Source organism: Erinaceus europaeus, chromosome 3 (assembly GCF_950295315.1).
Source record: "Erinaceus europaeus chromosome 3, mEriEur2.1, whole genome shotgun sequence".
NCBI classification, from domain to species: domain Eukaryota; kingdom Metazoa; phylum Chordata; class Mammalia; order Eulipotyphla; family Erinaceidae; genus Erinaceus; species Erinaceus europaeus.
The window spans coordinates 129,576,545-129,600,315 of NC_080164.1; the positions used below are offsets into that span (position 1 = coordinate 129,576,545).

Genomic DNA, 23,771 nt, shown 5'->3' on the forward strand with positions numbered 1-23,771 from the left:
ATAAACCCACCTTCTCTGACCCATCTTGGACAGAGCTAGAAGGAATTATGTTAAGTGAACTAAGTCAGAAAGATAAAGATGAGTATGGGATGATCCCACTCATCAACAGAAGCTGACTAAGAAGATCTGAAAGGGAAACTAAAAGCAGGACCTGATCAAATTGTAAGTAGGGCACCAAAGTAAAAACCCAGTGGTGAGGGGTAGGCATGTAGCTTCCTGGGCCAGTGGGGGGTGGGAGTGGGCGGGAGGGATGGGTCACAGTCCTTTGGTGGTGGGAATGGTGTTTATGTACACTCCTAGCAAAATGTAGACATATAAATCAGTAGCTAATTAATATGAGAGGGGGAAATCAATTGTATGTCTCAAAGTTTCTCAAAAGACAAACTGAATCTTTTTAATATATAGGCTATGTATTTGATATGCGGACTCTCTCAAAAGCCTAGACCAAGTAGATTAGAAGCTTCCAATAGCACAGCTATATACAAGATACTGGGTACTGTCCAGCAAACCATAACAAAGGGACTTTTCAAAGTTAACCCAATTAACAAATAATGTGATGATAATATTAACTATTGATTGTCTTTTTGAACCCTAAGACAGCAGGAACCTCACATCTTCACTATAGAGCCCCTACTTCCCCCAGTCCTGGAACCCTTGGATAGGGCCCACTTTCCCGTATGCATCTCCCAATCCAAACCAAATAACATTGCATCTGCCGATTACAACCTAACCAAAGCAACGATTGCTACCTCAACATGCTTTACCTCAGAATGTATCCAGAGACTTCACGTGTGCAATGACAACCCTTCAGCTTCATTACTCGGGTGAGACCTTTCCTTTAATAGTACACTCTAATTTCATCTCAGGTAGTTCACTTTCTAACAAAGTCCCATAACCTAGATATACACCAGTTTCTGTGAGAGAGAGCTTATGTGCACACGTATCATAAACTACTGCAAAATATATACCTGAAAGCAGGACTACACTAGAGTTTGCAGTGAGTACCTCCCTAACACTTCCTCTCCACTATTCCAAGCTTGGGATCCATGATTGCTCAACAAATTGTTTGGCTTCATATGTTAACTCTCTTTTCAATCACCAGGTTCCAGATGCCACCAGGATGCTGGCTAGGCTTCCCTGGATTGAAGACCCCACCAATGTGTCCTGGAGCTCAGCTTCCCCAGAGTCACACCCTACTAGGGAAAGAGAGAGGCAGACTGGGGGTATGGACCGACCAGTCAACGCCCTTGTTCAGCGGGGAAGCAATTACAGAAGCCAGACCTTCTACCTTCTGCAACCCTCAACGACCCTGGGTCCATGCTCCCAGAGGGATAGAGAATGGGAAAGCTACCATGGGAGGGGGTGGGTTATGGGGATTGGGTGTTGGGAATTGTGTGGAGTTGTACCCCTCCTACCTTATGCTTTTGTTCACTAATCCTTCCTTAAATAAAAAATTAAAAAAAAAACTACATTAGCCTAAGAAGCTATTAATTAAAGATGATTAACTTGTGAAGGAACAAATTGGTCATGTAATCATATGTATTATAATGGTCAATAAATTAGATCTATAATAAAAGCATGCCAGCATTTCATAAAAATAACAAAGTCTTTTGTCTTAATAATACAGGTCAAACTTCCACAACTCAGTAGAAGGTTTTTTTTTTTTTTTTCAATTACTCAGCATACTTCTAGTGCATTTTAAATTGCAAATTAGATTTCTTTGTGTATGAACACCTATTTGGGAACTTTCAGTGATTTAGGTCAATCAGAATGATTACCAATAGTCACATTGTTCTTGATAGTTTCCTTGACATTAATGCTTCAAGGTAATCACTAGGTATTGATAAGAAATAACATTCCTGTAGGGAGTCGGGTGGTAGTGCACCTGCAGAAGGATCCCTGTTCGAGCCTCCGGCTCCCCACCTGCAGGGTAGTCCCTTTACAGGCAGTGAAGCAGGTCTGCAGGTGTCTATCTTTCTCTCCCCCTCTCTATCTTCCCCTCCTCTCTTCATTTCTCTCTGTCCTTTCCAACAACAACAACATCAATAACAACAACAATAATTACAACAATAAAAAACAAGGGCAACAAAAGGGAATAAATAAATATTTTTAAAAAGAAATAACATTCCTAAACTACATTTTAAGAAAATTCAGAAATTGATATTATCCTATCATTCATTCATTTTTTTTTTCAGTACAAAGAATTTTTTTAATTGACATTGTAAGAAACATTGTTCTTTCTCTTTGTTACAAAAGGACTAAGTGGTTCTGACAGCAAAAGTAGAGTGTTCCGTCAGCGGTGGGGCTGTGGCCCTGGGCTTGAGGTGGGCTGGAGACATCACAGAGAGCTGTAGGTTAATCCAAGGAAGACCCAGGGCTGGCCACGTCTGAACACTGTGCCTACAATACTTAAATGTATTTATACGTGTTTCTTTAAAAAAAAAAAGGATTACACATTTTTTTTTAAATCTAAAAAAGGTGAAAACAAAAAAACACTATCATTCATTCTTTAAAAAAATATTTATTTTGGTCTGGGAGGTGGTGCAGTTATAAAGCTTTAGACCCTGAAGCTTGAGGTCCCGAGTTTAATCCCTGGCAGCACATGTACTAGTGTCATGTCTGTTTCTTTCTCTCTCTCTCTCTTCCTGTCATTCTTTATGAGTAAATAAATAAAATCTTTTAAAATACTTACTTACTTACTTACTTACTTACTTACTTTGGACAGAGACAGACATTGAGAGAGGAGGGAGAGAGAGAGAGAGAAAGAGAGAGAGAGAGAGACTTACAGAGCTCTTGAAGGTTCTCCCCTACAGGTGGGAACCAGGGATTTGAACTCAGGTCCTGGTGCATTGTAGTGTATTTGCTCTACCAGGTGTGTTACCAACTGCTCTCCCATATATATTCTTTATAAAATACATATCTACACTGAAACAGTATATAAAGTAAAAAAAAGAGAGAGAGAGAGACTGTTTTGCTCTCTACAGTGGTCTTGAAAAGTGTTGACAGTACTTTGCAATCAATGTTTATTATCAACTCTTTAAAGAAAATCTGGTAATTGGTTCATAAATTAGCAAAGGGAAAGGGTAAAAAAATGGAGTAGCATGGTACATGCCAGATGGCATACAAGCCAAGTTATCATTGTTAATTCATTTGGTTATTGAGAATATGCATATAGCCACCCAAACTTCAAAACTTTAAGTTTCTTGCAGACTCATTCACACCACCTCAGAAGTGTTACCATGTATATATATGGTTTTTGTTTTTTTTACCAGAACACTGCTGACTTCTGGATTATGGTGAGCCCTCAGATTGAACCAGAGAACTCTGTTGCCTCAGGCTTGAAAATCTATACTGTCAGCCATTGTGCTATTTGTCCCAGTTCTATAAGGAGAGCAGGGCACACATCCATGTCCCCCAAGACAAGGCCATTTTCAAAGAAATTTAAAATATTGAAAAGAGTTTAACGTTTATTTTATTTCATTTATGAGAGAGGGGAGGGGGATCCATTTTTCCCTTTAGGACAAAATAGATACCAAAACCCCATTCCACTTTGCCACTCTCAGGAAACTGACCTGGGGCCGAGGGTGGGGGGATGGGGGCTGGTGAGTCACACATGCTCTGTGGCTGAGCCACCTCCCCCGTCCGAAGTTTAATTTTTCAAATATCAGAACAAATCAGATGGATTTGAATTTTAGGAAAATTTTCAGACCTAAAGCGCTAGCTAGCCAAATAATCCAAACAGTAAACATATTGACATCTTTAGAATGTTTTTATGGAGAAAAGATTTTTAACAGTGTTGTTATTTGTCAAGATGATGTGGTTAACATTAGCCAGAAGAATGCAAAAATATTGATTTTAATAACAAAGAATGGCTATTGCTGGCAATCATAGTGTTTCACAGCAAGTACTTTCAATACGAATTTATTTTAATAAATTTGACACAATCTGTACTTGTGGAGGGAGCAAGTGGTGGCACAATAGGTAAAGAGCACAAGATACTATGCTCAAGGACCCAGGTTCAAGTCCTCTGGTCCCACCTGCAGGGGGTAAGCTTCCATATGGATATGAGGGTAATGGGTAGGTGGGGGACTTGGAAGGTGCAGAAGAGGAAAGGAGGGAATAGGGGACAGTTTTGAATAGGGAAGATGTGAAATAGACACACTAAAACAATATTGTAGCTCTAGCCACTCATGTTGATATTTGTGGTAATAAAATTATTCATCACAACATTTCCTTCTAGTGAAGTGTACTTCGGGGGAGCAACTGTGCGCTTCTCTAATTTCTCAGGGATTTTTCTCACATTAAACTCAAGCACTTAAGAACGAATTATATGTTGGGACTCAACAGAGCATACACTTTGCCATGTGTGAGGAGGGTCCAGGTTCAAGTCCCCATTCACTAAATGCAAAAGGTAAATTTTACAGTCAGTTGAATGGTTCCGTGATGTCTCTCCCTCCCCCTCTCTCTTCCCTTCTGTCTCAGTCTCATTCTGAAAGAGTGCTCCAAAAGTAATGAAATCATCCAGACATGAAACTTGGTGAAGCCCTGGTAAAATTATATACATATACATACATACATACATATGAATTAGAATATCACCAAATTTTGAATCTAGACATGCTTTCAGATATTTCAAGTAAAATTTATTTTTAGAGAAAACAAAATTATTTCTTAAAAGAAAATATTTTTGCATTCTTTCTAAGTCTGTCCATCCTACACAAAATTTACTTTTCTTACTTTTATTCTACTCTACAATGTAAATATTTTTATTACAGTCCTTGTAAATGTTATTTTTCTAATTTATTTAATATAATTTACTGAAGTCTATGTAGTTCACATCCTTCTTTTCCTTCACTCAGGCAATGACCAGCCAGGCTCTCTTTCTCTCTCTTTTAATAAATATTTGAAAAATATTGCATTTATTTATTAGATAGAGGCAGAAAGAAATTAAGAGGGATGTGAGAGACAGAGGGGGAGAGCATTGCTGCATCACTCATCACCTGCAGGTGGGTGGTGGGCGTCTGAATACTTTTACACTGTAATATGTTTAGTTAACTGTCTGATTTCCAGACCTTCTATCTCTAAGTCATAATATTCTTGAAGATGTAAAAGACCAGACACCACTCTCATTATTTTATTAAAAGGTTTAATTTATTTATTTCTGATGAGACAGAGATTTGTAATAGAACCAGAGAGAAGCCAGAAGACCACTCTGGAACATGATGAATCAGGATTGAACCTGGAGTCTCAGGCATGCCAGTCGTGTACTCTACCAGCTAAGTTATTCCCCCAGTCGTTGATGATGGCTCCCCCCTTTGTCTCCCACACCCACCTAGCACAGTGCCTGATTAGATTATGCTATTGCAGAGTAAACACATTTAACTCTTGTTTCCATTTGAAAAGTCAATAGATACTGGATACTGTACAGCAAACCATAACAAAAGGACTTTTCAAAGTTAACCCAATTACCAAATAATGTGATGATAACATTAACTATCGATTGTCTTTTTGAACCCTAAGACAGCAGGAACCTCACATCTCCACTATAGAGCCTCTACTTCCCCCAGTCCTGGAACCCTTGGATAGGGCCCACTTTCCCTTATGCATCTCCCAATCCATACCAAATAATATTGCATCCGCCGATCACAACCTAACCAACGCAACGATTGCCACCTCAACATGCTTCACCTCAGACTGTGTCCAGAGACTTCACGTGTGGAATGACAACCCTTCAGCTTCATTACTCGGTGAGACCTTTCCTTTTATAGTACACTCTAATTTCATCTCAGGTGGTTCACTTTCTAACAAAGTCCCAAAACCTAGATATACACCAGTTTCTGTGAGAGAGAGCTTATGTTCACACGTATCATAAACTACTGCAAAATATATACTTGAAAGCAGAAGTACACTAGAGTTTGCAGTGAGTACCTCCCTAACACTTCCTCTCCACTATTCCAAGCTTGGGATCCATGATTACTCAACAAATTGTTTGGCTTCGTATGTTAACTCTCTTTTCAATCACCAGGTTCCAGATGCCACCAGGATGCTTGCCAGGCTTCCCTGGATTGAAGACCCCACCAATGTGTCCTGGAGCTCAGCTTCCCCAGAGACACACCTTACTAGGGAAAGAGAGAGGCAGACTGGGAGTATGGACCGACCAGTCAAGGCCCAAGTTCAGTGGGGAAGCAATTACAGAAGCCAGACCTTCTACCTTCTGCAACCCTCAATGACCCTGGGTCCATGCTCCCAGAGGGCTAGAGAATGGGAAAGCTATCATGGGAGGGGGTGGGTTATGGAGATTGGGTGGTGGGAATTGTGTGGAGTTGTACCCCTCCTACCTTATGGTTTTGTTCATTAATCCTTTCTTAAATAAAAAATTTTTTTAAAAAAGGAAACACAAACCTGAGTATCTCCTATTGTGGTGATGATAATAATTATTTGTAGTCTGAGATAGCTGACATCCTGGCAGAGTAGAACCAAGAATACTGAGTGAATTAGTTCTCCCTGGAGTAGGCAGCATTGCTATTATTATTGCTTCTGAAAATTCAGTCAAGTTAAGTAATCTGGCTTTCCCTGACCTCTCTGTATTGGTTGAGTTGTTATAAAAATTCTTGCATTGCTGATGAGCACTGTCATTGTATTCAGAGACCAGAAAAGAGGTGTTGGCTTAAATTAAGTCAATGTTTCCTCCTTAGACATTTTGCAGAGGCCATAGTGTTTGTTAGAAGGGCTAAATATACTCCTCAGAAAAGCAGCCTCTTTTCACCCTGTCTCAGGGCTTTTAAAGCATCATTTGTTTTTGTTTGTTGTTTCCTGAAATTTCTTCTGAATTTGTTCTACCTTCAAGTCATTGCTTCATTAACTGTTTATTAAGTACTAACAGGTTCTAATACAGAACTGACGGAATCATTATATTTCTCATTTGAACAGGCACATATTTGATCTATAATGAACATCTTCTGAATATGGTTCAAGGATAAAAGGTATGTTCGGAAGTGAACCTGAACTCAGTCAATTCTTTCCACTAAATGTTCCTTGAAACTTTCTCTCCAACTGTCTTCAAATGCAGACTCTGATTCCTTTCTCCCTCCTAGATTTAAGAGGTCTTTCTGTCACTTACATGTTAGAATCACTTACATCTTCCTTCCTTCCTTCCTTCCTTCCTTCCTTCCTTTCTTTCTTTCTTTCTTTCTTTCCCTTTCTTTCTTTCTTTCTTTCTTTCTTTCCTCCTCTCTCTCTCTCTCTCTCTCTCTGTCTCTCTCTCTTTCTTTCTTTTTGCCTCCAGGGTTTTTGCTGAGGCTCAGTGCCTGCTGGGGCTCAGGGCCTGCACCATGAATCCACTGCTCCTGGAGGTCATTTTTCTCCCTTTTGTTGTCCTTGTTGTTGTAGCCTTGTTGTGGTTAGTATTGTTGTTGACGATGTCGTTCATTGTTGGATAGGACAGAGAGAAATTGAGAGAGGAAGGGAAGACAGAGTGGGGGAGAGAAAGACAGACACCTGCAGACCTGCTACACAGCCTGTGAATCGACTCCCCTCTAGGTGGGGAGCCTGGGACTCAAACTGGGATCCTAATGCTGGTCCTTGCACTTTGCGCCACGTGTGCTTAACCCACTGCCCTACCACCCGACACCCTAGAATAGTCTTTCTAAGGTAAGGTCTCAATTTGACATGTCTTCTTAGCCCTTCCTTTGAATCCCCTTTGCTTGGAGAATTTGGTTTAGGTTTCACAAGCTGACAGTTTTTACCATAGTTTACTTCTGACTTATGTGCCTTTTCCCCTCTCTCAAACATACCCTGCACCATCATCAAGGCTGCTTGGCCACTTTTCCCTGAACATACCTGTGTTTTCTCACTTTGAAACTTTAGTATAAATGATTCCTTCACATGGAGTGAACAGTTCCCTCAGCACTTCCTAATCACTACTAGGTCATGTTATTCTTTCTTTAAACTTTGTTGAAATCCTGTCAGTTAGCTGTGATTTTTAGCAACTCTGAATTTGTATAGCTCTTCAAAGAGATCACTCTGTCTTGAGGGATCTTACATTGGTGTTGCAAAATACATTGCATTTCTAAAACCTAGGTGCTAAAATTTAGGATGTTTATCTTCACAGGAGTGATTTTCATTCTTTCCCAGCTGCTGATACCAGTCATCCATGCCAAGAGTCTCTCCTTCTGCCCAAAACTTGTTTATCTCTTTCTGATCCCTCCAGATTACAGCAAGAGGGGAGGAGGAGAAAACTCTGGAGTTATGACACATGAAAACATTGTGTTCCCATGACAGACAAGCTGTGGAAACAAGACTTGTAGCACCTTAGCACAACTGAGACAATGGAAATCTAGTGATCTCACCCCAAGAAGCATCTTGAGTAAAATCAATATCACCCTGGTTATAAAGCACAAATAAGTTTCTTTGCTGATGATTAAGCTATAGTTCTCATTTGTAATTTACAGAATCTTGGGCTATTGGCCAACATCAGACATTTGAATTGTTTGCTAACTAAAGCGAGCATATGCTTCCCCTTTAAAATAGAGCAATGTACTAAATCCATTTTATTTATTTTATAAATGTATTGATTTCTCATTGGCTTACTTTTTTTTTTTTTCAAGAGGCAGGCAAAGAGGCACAGAGAGCAAAAGAGACCACAGCACTGAAACATCCTTCAATGTGGTGCGGGCCAGGCTTGAACTTAAATCTCACACATGGCAAAATAGTGCATGATCCATGTGAGCTATTTCAACATTCCTTATGAACTTTCCCCCCTGCCACTATGGCCATCACTGGGGTTTGGACTCTGTCCAGCTCAACTACTCTACTGGGTGAGTCACAACTTGGCACCATTAGTTTCAATATTGTGCAAAAGTCAGGTGTATATCTTTACTGTATTATAGATTTATTTCAATTGAGTCTTAGATTTTACTAAGAGAATTTAGCATCTTTTTTAAGCATCTTATTAACATGTTAAATATGCCATTTCCCTTTTCACATCAACACACTAGAAGTATACTTCCTCAGACATCATAATACATTTGATATATTACAAATGAGTGCTATAGCTCAATCATCAGCCAAGGAGGACTTTTTGTGATTTATAATCATGATGATATTGATTTTATTCAAGATATTTCTTGTTGTAAGATATATATATATATATATGCAAAACTAAATTTTTAGAAATAGAGTAATTCAGAATGTAATTTTGAAATTATTTTATTTACTTGCAGCAGGTAACCAGAGCACTACTTAGCTCTGGCTTATGGTAGTGCGGGGTAGGTGGGTGGGGTGGATTGAAATTGGGATTTGGGAGTCTCAGGAGTGAGAGTCTCTTTGTATAATCATTATGCTATCTACCACTTCTTACCCTCAACTCATTTAGTTTACAGAGGTATTTATGTTTAAATTTTGCCTAGATTCTGATGACCTTTATTTTTACATCATACCATTTTTTTAATGTAGTAATTAAGTGGGATGTGGCATATATTTTACTATTCTTACATAGTGGATTTGCTCTTGTGTTTTGAAGCTTTGTTTTGAGTTTATGCATTCCTTGCTGTACAGTTTGCAAGGAATGGAATTTCAGAGGCTGGTGCTAACTTTAATGTCACAATTTTTAAAAATCCTGGATTTTTTTTTTTGCCTCCAGGGCTATTGCTGGGGCTCAGTGCCTGCACCATGAATCCATTGCTGCTGGAAGCCATCCCCCCTCCCTTTTGTTGTCCTTGTTGTTGTAGCCTTGTGGTTACTATTGTTGTTGATGCCGTTCGTTGTTGGATAGGATAGAGAGGAGAGGAAGACAGAGAGGGGAAGAGAAAGATAGACACCTGCAGACCTGCTACACAGCCTGTGAAGGGACTCCCCTGCAGGTGGGGGGCTGGGGACTCGAACCAGGATCCTTATGCTGGTCCTTGCACTTTGCACCATGTGCACTTAACCCACTGCACTACCGCCCAACTCCCAAAATCCTGGATCTTTCAAGTAGGAATGCAAGTTATCCAAAATAAAGTATCTCTCAATCATAACAAAGACCTCGCAATGGGAATAAAGAGGGCTGCTGCAGCTTGCTCATTTCTTTGTTGCCATCTTTTCTAGGAGTTCCTCCGGCACTGTTCATAAAGGGGCTTTGAGGATGATGTGAAAGTATGACAATGAAATCAGCTTTCCCGTGAGGAACATCGCTAACTTTACAGAATTTGATTTCTTCTTTCACTATATAAAGAAGCTGACTGGTGGTGTATACTGCTGCACCAAAACAAAGGACTCTGGGGGAGGAGGGAAATGGAGAGGGTGAAGAGGGGATTGGGGTCCTGGTGCATGATGGTGGAAAAGGACCTGAGTTGGGAGTGACAGTGTTCTTGCCATCACATCTGGGGATATGGTGTTCATTTTGCTCCTTTTATCTCTGCCACTCCATGCAACCCTTCATAGTCTTAACAAACATTTTACTAGTTTACAGTTTCTCCTTTTATAACAAATTCTATACAATTTTCAAACCTCTTTCTACAAGGAATTGGGAGTAATAAACTGTGTTGTTATTTTTATCTTTGGCCAATGCACTTAGATGTATTCTGTCTCTATATTATGAAAAATGCTTACACTATTTTTATAGTAGAATTATATTCCTCTAATGGTGTATTTAAATATTTAGAACAGGACTGGAACGTGGAAAATTCATAATATGTATTGTTACATTAAAATAAATACACCAAGTGGCTAAAGCTTTTCTAAGCATTTCCTTGCCCTTAATTCTCTCTAAATACGGTCTTTTTCATAAAGAGGCTATAAAATGATCTGGATGGGAGTTGGGCGGTAGTGCAGCGGGTTAAGCACACATGGCACGAAGCACAAAGACCAGAGTAAGGATCCGGTTCGAGCCCCTGGCTCCCACCTGCAGGGGACTCACTTCACAGGCAGTGAAGCAGGTCTGCAGGTGTCTATCTTTCTCTCCCCCTCTCTGTCTTCCCCTCCTCTCTCCATTTCTCTCTGTTCTATCTAACAAAGACAGTATCAACAACAACAACAATAATAACTACAACAATAAAAAACAACAAAGGCAACAAAAGGGAATAAATAAATATTAAAAAAAAAAACTATCTGAGTAACACAGTCACTAAGACCTATGCTCCTTGTCAGTGTGGACACCTTATACCACAGACATCTCTTTTCCATTCTGGGCTACTTGAATTTTTCTATCTTTTCAGATATTAGATGAAGTAAAATTGTTGGTGAACCTTAGTTTTAGCACATATTCTAGTTACAGACCCAGTCCATTGTTTGCACTTGCTCCTGATAAGAAATGAACATTCAGGGCCTGGGTGGTGGAACACCTGGTTGAGAGCAAGCATTACCGTGTTCAATCTCCCACTCGCCACCTGTAGAAGGGAAGCTTCACCAATGGTAAAACAGTGCCTTAGTTCTCTCTATCTTCCCCTTCCTTCTCAATTTTTCCTGTCTCTATCCAAAATAAATTAGTAAAAATATTTTAAAAACAAGTGAACACTCAGTAGGGTTATCAGCATTACAACCTTTGTTGTGTGTGAATACTGAGTTTCTGGTTATTCCCCTAATTCAGCGTAAAGTCTAAAAGACTCTTAAAGTACTCCACACTGTATTAATTAAATAAAAACTATTCAGTGATACCCTAGAGACTGTGCCTACATGATTTTTAAGTGTGCACACATTTGTGACATACTCATTTTTGAGAACACTTTTAAAAAAAAAAATTAGAAAAGTTAACTGTTAAAAGTTAACCAGATGGTTTCATAAAAAAAAAAAAAAGCAAGTCTGTGAAAAATCTCCAAAATCAATTCCAGAGGTGCCATGAGAACCAGTATCACAGGCTCACATTATACCGTGTTAATTCCCAAGGATAATTTGTAGATTAAACACGAAAAATGAATTCTGCAGTTTACCAGCTGCCATGTTGGATTACTTCAAATCCATATTTTATAAATGCTAAGCTTTGTTCAAAAAGAAAAGCCTTTTGTAAGAAAATTCTTATTGTTTCTACGGTCTTTATTTTTTAATCCTCCAGAAGACAGTTTCAAGAAGAAAAGACTTTTCGTTGTGTGATTATTAATACTTAAAAGCATGTATATATAACAGAGCTGAAAGAGGTCACCAAAGACGTTTTCATTATGTTTCTTTGCTTTTGGGAAATCCCTAACTTCTAACTCATATGCAAACAGCAAACAAATTTACCTCTCAGCTATGCTTTTGAAAACAATTTAACAAAATCACTGATTTATTTTGCTACCGTCGTGACCACAACACCATTTCCCAGAACCTGTTTTAAAAACCTCTCCTTGCAAACATGACCTAAGATTGTCGGGAGAACTTAGTTCAATATGGACCATCTGCACAGTCACATTCTTTCAGGTGAAGATTTAGGAGCCTCAACTCAATATTGACACGCTGCATAGTGACAGTGCTTCCGAAGGAGATTTAAGGACCAGGGAGCCGCATCACTAAGTCTGAGAAAGCCACCTGCGCTGCACCTGCGCCCTGACCCCACGGCGCCCCTGCTCGCCGCTGCCCGTAGCCAGCCGGAGGGCCAAAGCCGGAAAGGCGCGGACCCGCTTCGGGCGGGGCTGGCGCCCGCGGCTGCCACCCGATTGGAAGGGGAGCAGTGGGTGGGCCCCGTGACCCTGCCCTCGAGACACAGTCGCTAGGGACGCCTGGGCTGCGGTAGCCAAAATGGACCAGGAGGAGACGCTGACCGCGCTGGACAACATAGTCACCCAGTACAACACCTATGAGGACTTCCTGGACTCGCAGATCACCACCGTGGACTTGTACTACCTGGAGGTGAGGGGCGGGGCGAGGCGGGGCGGCGGCGCCGGGAGGGTCACCCCGCGCTGGGGTCCCCGGGCCTCCGCGGCCTGAGTGTGTGGAGGTCGCCCCCTGGCGGCGGAGCTCGCCGGCCTCGGCTGAATCCCGGAGTCCCCTCCCCGCGCCGCCTCCTGTCCCGGCTCCCGGCCGTGGGGTCACTGTGCAGGAGGCGCACCTGCGCCGGGGTACCCGAGGCTGAGCTGGGGCCTCTGTCCGCGCACCCGCCGGGCCTCAACCCGCTGTCTCCTCCTTTTGTCCGTTTGTATTGAACGGCAGAGGGCCGTCTTTCCTGGGCAGGTGACCACAACAGCCTTGTGTGGTCGGTGTGCGTTCTGGGACAGTGACAACAGCAGTCCGGCGGAGCTGGTGTGATCTTGTGCCCTAAGCTGACATTCGACCCTAGCTGATTTGGAAACTCTTCCTTTTCTCTTTTTTAAATGATCACTTTTAATTTAGTGTTCTGGTGTGAACCCTGGACATCACTCAAACGCTGTGTCGTTGAGCCCCTCCCCCTTAAAAATGTAGAAAGATACAGTCGTCTCCAGAGGCAGAGACCCGTTTCCCTCCAAACTTTGTTCATGAAACTTCCCCAGTGCCGGTGCTTCCAGGTGGGGTCAAGACTCGAACCTGGGACTTCTCACATAGGAAGACACGACCTGTCTTTTGCCCCTCCTGAAAAGACCATTATTATGGCTAGGTACTTTTCTTCAGTTGCTCAGGCATAGCCCTGACTCTCGTTTGTGAAGAGAATGAGCACAACTAACATGATGGTGAAACTAGAAGAAAACCGCCACCAAGACCATGGCAGGAAATAGTTGGCAAACTCAAGGGAGATGAAACGGATAAATGCACTATTTAAAAAGATAAGAGCAGGACTAATGGAAACCAACTTGGAATGGTAAATGATCCTTGGGCCAGCAGCATCAGTAGAAGAGAAATTATTGTCATCATTCAAGCTGGGAGACAGGATAGGAGACAATTTCTAGCACACAGAGCACTGCCAGCACCTGGAAAGAGTGCAGTTAGCCGATGGGCTGAGGGACTAGCTGAACCCCGGAATGCTGTCACTTCTAAATCACCTCCACAAAGTAGAGGAAAAATGCTCTAACCATTCTCAGCCCTCTAATCTCTTAGGGACTGAGACATACCCTAAGTCAAGAGAGCCTGGTAAATGACAGCAGAAGATAGCTTCTCCAGTCACAAATAGTAGAAAAGATCATAGAGTAAGTTCAGCTGGGGAGACAGCATGATGGTTATGCAAAAGCCTTTTATACCCATGACTCTGGGGTCCCAGGTTCAGTCCCCAACACTACCATAAATCGTCAGAGCTGAGCATGGCAGTGCTCTGGTATCTATCTATCTATCTATCTATCTATCTATCTACGTATCTATTTATTTTTCCTCTTCTCTCTTAATTTCTCTCTGTCTCTATCCTAAATAAAAAAATATTTTAAAAGTTTCACTAATTAAACAGGAACTTGAATGAATACACAGGTAATAGATGTACAGATAACGCCTCAAAATGTAGACACGCAGAACCTTAATCTAGTTCACTCACTTCATTTTGGAACATGAAATTGAGTTTCAGATTAGTTAAAAACACAGAATTTGAACACCAGCTCATTATACTGTTCTGTCTCTTGCTTATCACTTAAAATGTGTTCCATATGCACAGGGATATAGCACAGTGGTTCTGCAAATGGAAATCCTGCCTAATGTTCAGAGGTCCCAGGTTCAGTTCCTAGTATAACCACAAGCCAGAGCGGAGAAGTGCTTTGGAGGGGAAAAAAAAAAAAAATCCTTAAAAAAAAAAAAAAACACCTATTTTAAAATGTGTTCCATTCAAACCAGAGTCAGTTACTGTGACAAAACAATAACAACAATAACATAATAGTAATAAGGCAAGAACCATACCACAAGGCATAATCCATGAGACATGCTTGTCAGTGTAGCCAGGCACTGAAACAATTTTGGTGAGTCCACTTGATTCTGTACACCCTAACTTGCATCTAGAGAACAATTTTAGAAATCAGGTCCCCGGAATTAAGAGCACTTAAAAGTTTTCATTATTCAGTTCTGAGGTATTATGTGCTTGCCCTGGTAACATTTTCAACTAAATCTTTCAGCTGATTTCTCAGGGAAGTACAGCAACAGCTTTGAACAGTATCAAATCTAAAAGTGAATTCCTTTATCATCACTACAAATGTAGTCACTGTTGTCCATTTTTGGAGTCCTTCAGAATCCTGATTAATGAAACAAATAAATCTTTAAAAAGGAAGGAAACTTAGAATAGAGGCTCTCTTCTCTCCTTATTTTACTAGATACCTACAAAAAATTTAAAATAATTTTAACAGCAGCAATAGTCAAGATTTATCTCAGCTAACCTAAATAACCGTATTTGGGCTTGGGTTTATTGGCATCTATTTCAGTTGAACCCTTAAATCGGTATTTAAATACTTAACAAGCTTGGGAACAATTATTGCACTGTGGTGTTCTGTTTCTTTCCTGGTAATTTTCAAATGTTAAAGAAACAGATAAGATAAACTCTGTAGCAACCACAATAATCAGGAAATAAATTCTTGTAGGTATTCAGGAGCTGCCCCGGTGCTTGTCCCCCATTCTGTTTCTCTAGGGGTAGCCACTATGTTCACTTTTAGAGTAATCACTTCCTTTTTTTTAAAAAGTGTTTTTTAAATCTGTAATTGTATAGTGATTTACAAATTATGAGATAATAGAGGCTACACCACTCCAACCATCCTCAGTCTTCTTTATAGGCTAATCAGTCAATTAGCTTTCTTTCGCTAAATGGTATTTCAGCTCATTTCTCTCTTCACCTTATGGGATGTCCACCATGATCATATTTCCTCTTCTAATGAAGGCTGATATTTCCTTTACTTGTTGTGGCACTGGGGCCTCAACTATAAGAGTTTCCACTGCTCTGCTTCTTTTTTTTTAATTAACACTTTTTAAAAAAAAGTAGTAATTTAATAATGATTGACAAGGATGTGGGATAAGAGGGGTACAATTCCATTCCTACCACCAGAGTTCCATACCCCTCCTCCCCTCCATTAGAAGTTTGCCTATTCTTTATCCCTTTGGAAGTATGGACTTAAGATCTTTGAATCAGCAGAAGGTAGTGCTTCTTTGTTTAATTGTTTTTATCTCGAACATGTGCACAGGTGTGTACACACACACACACACACACACACACACACACACACACCATTACACTGCCGCACCATTTGTATAGATTCCCCTGGTTCCATAGTGCTCACATGTTGTGTCAACTCGAGCTTGGTGCCTTATGCATGGCAAGGCACACACTCTACCAGCTGAGCTATCTCTTGACCCATAGACTGATCTTTCTCACTGAGTTTTATTTTCCAATTTATCCTGAACCCTACTTCTGTTCCCCCTTCCATCTGAGTGATGACTAAATCTGTCTGAAAATTTCCTGATTTTTTTTCCCTGCCAGATTAAGCCTCTTCGCTTGGTTTTTCATAGTAGTCCCAATTTCATTCACTCGGTTCTTCATACCCAGCATCTTTATTTGGGTTTTTTTTTTTTTTTGTACCTCTACTTTCTTTAGTGATGAACTCCTTCTATTAATGCATTTCTTTTAAACTTTTATTAATGTTTTGCTCTATGCTACAGTGCATTTCATGTATCGTGTAGATTTTCTTCATGATAATTATTTTCAAATTTACCGGTCAGACTCCCCGTGGCTGTGTCCCTAAGATTGATTTCTGTAATAGTATTTGATTTTTTTGGTTATTTGTATTTTATTCTTCCAGTAGGTGGTGCTGTAGCATTGTGTTCAGAATGTTCTTTTATTTTTTTCAGGGCTGGAGATGTGAAGAGAAGCAGAAGCCATTTCCTTGTTGCAGTTTTCCCAATCTGAACACAAAGCCCTTGATCTCAAATCCTACTTCTGGGCCCTTCTGTGGGTTTCTGCAGGGTGTTAGGCCAGATTTGCGAGGATCTTCAAGGAGCAGGAGGAGGGGACTTGGTCTGTGTACTGTAGGCTGCACACTTGCTGGGCTTCAGAGTCTGCTCACTGTACCCAGCTAGAGCAGGCAGCATGGGCCTTCACCTGCTCTCTGGAGCTCATGGAAGAAGTGGGTGTCCCAGTGTCTCCACTCTTTCCCTGTGTGGCTGTGTCCACACCTCTGATGACCTGGCCTCTTAGCCTCAAATATGCAGATGTGTGGGTCTCTCAGGTGCTTTCCTAGGCTGAGCAGGTGCTGTGTGACAAGATTACATTAGTCTTATTGTTTCTGTATGAGATATATAGCTAGTTTCTGGCAGTGCTTTCAGAAGTCTTTCTGAGATTGTTTATTCTGCCTTTTTAAAAAAAATAATGCTGTGCCATTGTTTTGAATGCCTTTTATGCTTGCCTATGTTTTTTGACTGTTCCTTCAACTCAAAGTCATTTTTCTTCTAGGTAGAAATTCACCTTATCAGTTTGTCTTGCTGCTGCCATATGTTTGTGTGACTTCACGCTACCAACACCACACACTCACAGTTGATGAGGCTGTAACATGAGGGGAGAAAGAAACCACTGAATGAGGTAGTGGAGGCTCTTGGCTTTGAGTTGATGCAGTGGCAGAAATCCTGGGGGTCTAATATCCTATAGCAACATGGTGAATGGTATCAGTAGTATTAGCTTTCAGTGGGGAATTGCAGAGACAGTGTGTATGGTTTTGTGACTTTCTCAGGCATTTCAGTTTATTTAGTATTACGAGGTGTTTTTTTTTTTTTTTTTTCCTAGAGCACTGCTCAGCTCTGGTATATGGTTATGTTGGGGACTGAACCTGGGAACTTTGGTGCCTCAGCATGAAAGTATTTTTCTCCACAGTCCTCTCAGGAACTTTTTTGAGCTATTATATCTTTATAACCACTTTTAATTTTTATTTATTTTATTAGAGACAAATCATGAGGGAAAGAAGGAGCTAGTGGGTGAGAAAGAGAGGCACCTGTAGCAGTATGTCACCACTCCTGAAACTTTTCCTCAGTAGATGGGGCCTGGGGTTTGAATCTGGGTCCTTGAGAATGGTGACATGTACACATAAACAAGTGTGTCACCACCAGCCCTCTTAAAAAACTACATTTTAATGCTTGGACTGGCAATAGTTAGCTTTGTTGTTTGTCACTAACTGCCTTTACAGATGATATTTGCAATCAACTGCCTAATATGGCTATTTGGACTCACCATTTCTGTTTTCCCTCTGTAGATTCTCTCACCCTTAATGCCATCAGTTCTTTCTGTGCTTATTATGAACTCTCTTATCTTGCCATAGTTCTTATTTAAAGAACAAGAGAAAACAGCAGATGTTGGCAAGGATCTGGAGAAAGTGAATTACTATGCATCACAGTGAGCATACTCTTTCCATTGTGGGAAGAGTATGGTAACTCCTGAAATAGGATTTGTAAAAATAGAATTGCTATTACCCTCAACGACCCTGGGTCCATGCTCCCAGAGGGATAGAGAATGGGAAAGCTACCATGGGAGGGGGTGGTTAAGGGGATTGGGTGGTGGGAATTGTGTGGAGTTGTACCCCTCCTACCTTATGCTTTTGTTCACTAATCCATTCTTAAATTAAAAAAAAAATAGAATTGCTATTTAACCCAACAATTCTGATTATGTATATATGACCAAGAAATTGACAGCAGGGATTCAACTGTGTACTCCTGTCACTGTAGCCAAATGGTGGGAGAAACCCAGTGTCTATGGATGAATGAATGAACAGATAAAACATGATATTTGTCTGCAGTGGACTGTTATTCAACTTTCAAGAGGAAGGAGATTCTAAAATATGCCACAACGTGGAGGATCCTAGAGCACATTATGTAAATGAAGCAAACCAGTTGCAAACAAGACAGAGATTGTGTAATTCCACCTATAGGATGTACCTAGAATAGTCATCTGCAGAGACTTGGTATATTTTCTACTTAGCTAGAGGCTGAAAGGGATGGAGGATAAGGAGTTATCATTTTTTAATATTATTTATTAATGGGAAAGAGAGAGGAAGAGAGAATCAGAGCATCACTCTAGCACTTGTGAGGCCAGGGATAAAACTCTGGGTCACAGTCTCACAGAATTTAGCTGAAAGTTCTTTCCATAAGCTCACTTTTAGTAGTATAGTTATGAAAGTTTATACTCAAGCCATGTAAAAAAAGTTCCAATTTTTCTATTAAATGCTTAGTCCACTAGGTGGCGGCATTTGCTAAGATTTTTCGTCAACTAGTTGGGGGGGGGGGTGTGTGGAGAAGGACAACAAGCAGGGGAAAGCTTTAGAAAGAAGGCAAGTCAATAGCTCTTTCAAGGCCTGGTGCTTTGTGTTGTGTTAGTTTGGAGAATATGTTTGCATTGCTACACAAGCTCTGTATTTACTTGTAATGTATAAAAAAGGAAAGAAGCAAAACTTCCAGGTTAATGATACACACACACACACACACACACACACACAGTATTCAAATAGTTTGAACATGTGAGAGTGATCTGGCTGCAACATCCTCAGTGCAGGGTATAGGAGTAGGTGTGCTTCCCTGCTAGAACCCCCCAAACAAGCTCTCAAGGTCAGGTAGTTAGAACTTTACAATAACCCCAATGGGTTGAACAGATTACTAACCGTGTATGTAAGTTTTCTTTTACAAATACTTATTTTAATGAGAGATACAGAAAGACACATATATACACACATGCACATGAAGAGAGGGAGGGAGGAAGAGAGAGAGAGAGAGAGAGACAGACAGACAGACATATATAGATAGACCAGAATACTACTCAACTCTGCTGGTGCTGAGGATTAAACCTGGGACTTCAGAATCTAAGGCATGAACATCTTTTGCAGTACCATTATGCTGTCTCCTTAGCCAGCATCTAAATTTTCTCATATACTTTGGCTACACAGCTCTTGCATTCAACAGTTAATACTGCATTTCACAGTAATATAATTAGCATCTATGACAATAAATCCATATTATTTTTCAAATGTTTTATATTTTGTTTTGAAGAAAATACGTGTTACTAAAATATCAGTATTTTTATGCAACATGTTAATTTTGCATTAGCAACTTCAGTAAAATGATAGCTTTTCAATTATGAGAAAAAATATTTTGGAATATGTTATGCAAATGTGAGGCAATTCATTTAAAGTAGTTATTTATTTGAAAGAGAGTGAAAGAGAATGAACCAGTCGGTGCTGGGAATCAAACTCGAGACTTTATTCTTGCATGCCCTTTGCTCTACTGCTGTACTACAACCTGAGCTGCAGGTGAGATTACTATTAAAGTAATTCAAGTATGAAATCTCTAATGAAACATGTTTTTTTTTTTTTCTAATTTGAAACATTTTCTTCTTTCATTTGAAACCCATCTTTTTGGGTTTCTACTTTTCTGTTTTTGTTGGTACCAACAATATATGGAAGCAATATCTTTTTCGTTGAATACAATTTCATCTGCTCCTTATTTTGGTTTTAAAGTTAACAGTGCTGTGTCACCAGTTAACTGACTTCAAGGAAGTCAAGTCAGTGTTGAGTTTTCTGAAACCTACCCAATTATCTTTTGTTCCCCCACCCCCAAAGTCTTTCTTGTATAAGTACCATTGTTTCACATTTAATTGTTTTAAAGATACTCTATTAACTATTTACAGCTATTCTCATGGACTGATTAAAAACACAACAGACTTTTGTCCTCCAAACCCTTAGGGAAAATTTGGTGGCTGATGGTTATTTCTTTCATTTTCATCTTGTATCTATGGGAAAAGGGTGACAAAGTCCTGCATAAAAGTACTACTGGAAAGCCTTTTAGTCTGTGTGATAGATCTTGTCTCCTTTTTTGATATTTCACTTGGATGTTCACTTTAAACCTTTATTCAGTATGCCCTGAATAAAATAAAATAAAATAAAATAAAATCAGATCAACCTTTCCTTTAGGATGAAAGTCTGGCACGTCAGCTGGTGGAGCTTGGCTACCGAGGGATTGGCGAGGTGGTGAAAAGAGATGATTTCGACTCAAGGAAGGCATCTATAGAGATTGCAAGACTGGCTGAAAGAACTCAGAAAAAGTAAGTATTCATGTTGCAAACCTAGATTTCCCATGATATTGCAGAGTCTTGGGAGAAAGTCTGCTTTTTAAAAAATCTTTTTCTCTTTCTTTCTTTCTTTCTTTCTTTCAGCAGTGCTTTCACTTAGAAACATTGGTTGGAACAGGTAAAGTGTGGACTATCTCTAACATGTGGCCCAGGGATTGGAGGAAGTGTGATGTGCTTGTCAGAAAGCCACATGCAACTTTCAGCTACTAATTTAAGCATTCTAAATAGCACAATATGGCCACCAGACCCAGTAAAGATCAGTTAAAAGTCAGGGGGTCTGGGAGGTGACTCAGTGGGAGAAGGCATCCTTGCATGTGTGAGGCACTGGGTTGGATACTTGGCACTGCATGAAAGAGAGACAGAAACAAACATCAGAAATGGTGGAGTGGTGTTTTGTCTCTCATTAAAAACCAAACAAAAACAAAGAAATCCAGGGACATCAAGATAGCTCACCTGGGAGGGCTTCTGCTTAGTCACATGTGTAGCCCAGTCTGGAGCCTGCTGTTCACCACATGGGAGCACTATGGCACTGGAGGAAGATTGCTTGCCATGCTCTCTTTCCCTCTCTCTATCTCTGCCTCTTCCTTTCTGGGAAAATCAGCCTGGTTTAGTGGAGAAGTAGAGCTGACAAAACCAGAAAAACAAAAGATAAACAGGAATTCAGCATGATTGGTTTATGTATGTCTATGCTAAAAAATGGAGTGGGTATTTCCATGAAGTTCTCTGTATTTTTGAGTCCTGCAAGTCATTGGCAGGATTTCTTTTCTCACACAGTGTCAAACATTGATTCATCCAATCCTATTAGTGATTGCTGACATTTTCTGATTTGACTGTCATATGGTTTTAGAAAATATGAATCCAGTTAAATATCTTCAACACATCATGACAGATGCTCACCTAAAGTGAAGTGTGTCAAACTGATAAGGCAACTTTCAAAAGACTCGACAAGGTCTTTGTAATTATTTATGTGTTCTTTAAATTTGAATGCTAAAGCTGTCAATTATGGAGCAGATAATTATTTAGAAGTGTATTTATTCTTCTTAGACATTATTACTATTATTTATTTGTTTGTTTTTCTGGTCGTTTGGGGCTTCAAGGAGAGAAAAGGAAAACACAAAGTAAAACTTGGTCTGGATGTGGTGTATGGCACAAAAGCAGGGGACTCTGTGGAAGGCAGGGGAGGGAAAGGGGAGGTGAGCTCTCATGCATGACGGTGGGTGGGAAAGGACCTACACTGGAGGTGAGAGTTTTTTACAGACACCTACCACAGGGAGATGAGATATTGCACCCTTGTGTCATAACTGTACAATAAACCATTAACTTCCCAGTAAAAATGCATAAATAAAGCCAGAGAAAGAGAAAGACACCACAGCACCAGGTGTCTCAGTACAGTGGGAGTCAGGTTCTTCTTGGTCCTTATTTTAAAAGTACCTAGTAGTTATGAGTAGAAATCCACTATGTGGAGTTTTCATTGCAAAATAAAGATTGACAGAGTGATATGCATTGGTCCTGGGAATGTGCAGTGTTGATAACTCATGCTGGTATTTCTGTGCCTCAGAACCATAGAACATTGGCAATTGAAGTACCTCTGGTAATATATTAGTATCCTCCTGCTATACACATCACCACAATCAATCTTAGTAGCTTACAACAATACCAGCAGGTTTGTTGATGATTCTTTGAATCAGAAGTTGAAGCACAGTGACTTAGTTGGGTCCTCTGTGTATCTGGTGAGACAATGCAGCAAAATGTTCCAGTTTTAAGTTCTGTGACCTTTATTCTAGCTGCCGAGTTATAAGTGGTAGAGAAGACCAGTTTATAAGTGGTAGAGGACCAGGCTTTGGCATCTTTGGGAAAAGCAATCTGTTTGCAACAGGTGATTTCTATAAAACTTTAGTAACATTTTATACAATTACACTGGACATCTAATGGAAGTAGAGAGATTTTTATCATCCATTTCCAACCAAGAGGAGCTGGTTATATTTGTTTTAAAATCATATTTATTTATATGAGAGGAGAGCCAGGGAAATAGAGCATTACTCTATCACATTTAATACCTGAACTGGAGCTCTGGACCGCAGACCTGAGAGTCTCATGCTTTATCCATTGCACAGCCCCTCAGGCCACAAGTTGATCATGTTTAGAGTGTAAGTTTCACCTGGGCGCTTGACCATTTTGTGCCCATTTTGTGCCCATTTTGTGCTTGATGGTCAAAGTTTTTGCTCTATGCAGTGACCAGAGCTGGAAATCATCAGGCTATGTGAGTGTCAGTCATGGTAGGATAATCCAGTCGCTAGAATTGGAAGGCCCCTTAACCAAAGGATCTTCTCTGGCTGCTTTTGTGATGGGGTGAGCTTCATATGTTTCCCCAGGTTGTTTGTTCAGAGTCTCTTTGCTGCCTCTCCTGCAGTGTTGTCATTGGCATTAGGGCCAGAAGAGGGCGACCTAGAGCCAAATATGTCTTGTGCCTGTTCTTGCATCTGTCTGCCTACTTGCACCAACTTTAAAACACTTGGTTCTGTTATCAGCTTACCTTCCATTACCTTCTCTGATATACAGATGAGCAGTTCCAAGTAAACAACAGCCCTCTGATCTGACAGAGCACTCAGTTCACGAAACAGTGGCACCTTTCTTAGGTTTCTTAGCAGAGTCTTAGCAGAAAAATGAAAGTTAAAGATGCTGGGGGAAAGGTACTATGACAAAAGGAACATTTCAATAAAGACTTTGCCTCTGAAGAAGGTGTAAAGTTTAAAAGTTAATTTGGGCCTGTACTCACTTATTCACTTCACAAATACTCATAGACCACATTACTACTTAAGTTGTTGTGCTAGGTACCTGGGATATGATACTT

The 23,771-nt window shown here is 40.3% G+C and overlaps 1 protein-coding gene across 1 annotated transcript in view; it reads left to right on the top strand.

Moving 5' to 3' along the window:
• Positions 1-12,639: 12,639 nt before the first annotated feature.
• The window catches only part of CFAP299 (cilia and flagella associated protein 299), a 566,954-nt gene continuing 555,822 nt past the window's right edge, over positions 12,640-23,771 (top strand). Inside the window, exons 1-2 of the mRNA XM_007518501.3 lie at positions 12,640-12,801; positions 20,763-20,893. Coding sequence (XP_007518563.1) covers positions 12,691-12,801; positions 20,763-20,893 — 242 coding nt within the window. The 5' untranslated portion in view covers positions 12,640-12,690. The remainder of the gene's footprint in view (positions 12,802-20,762; positions 20,894-23,771) is intronic.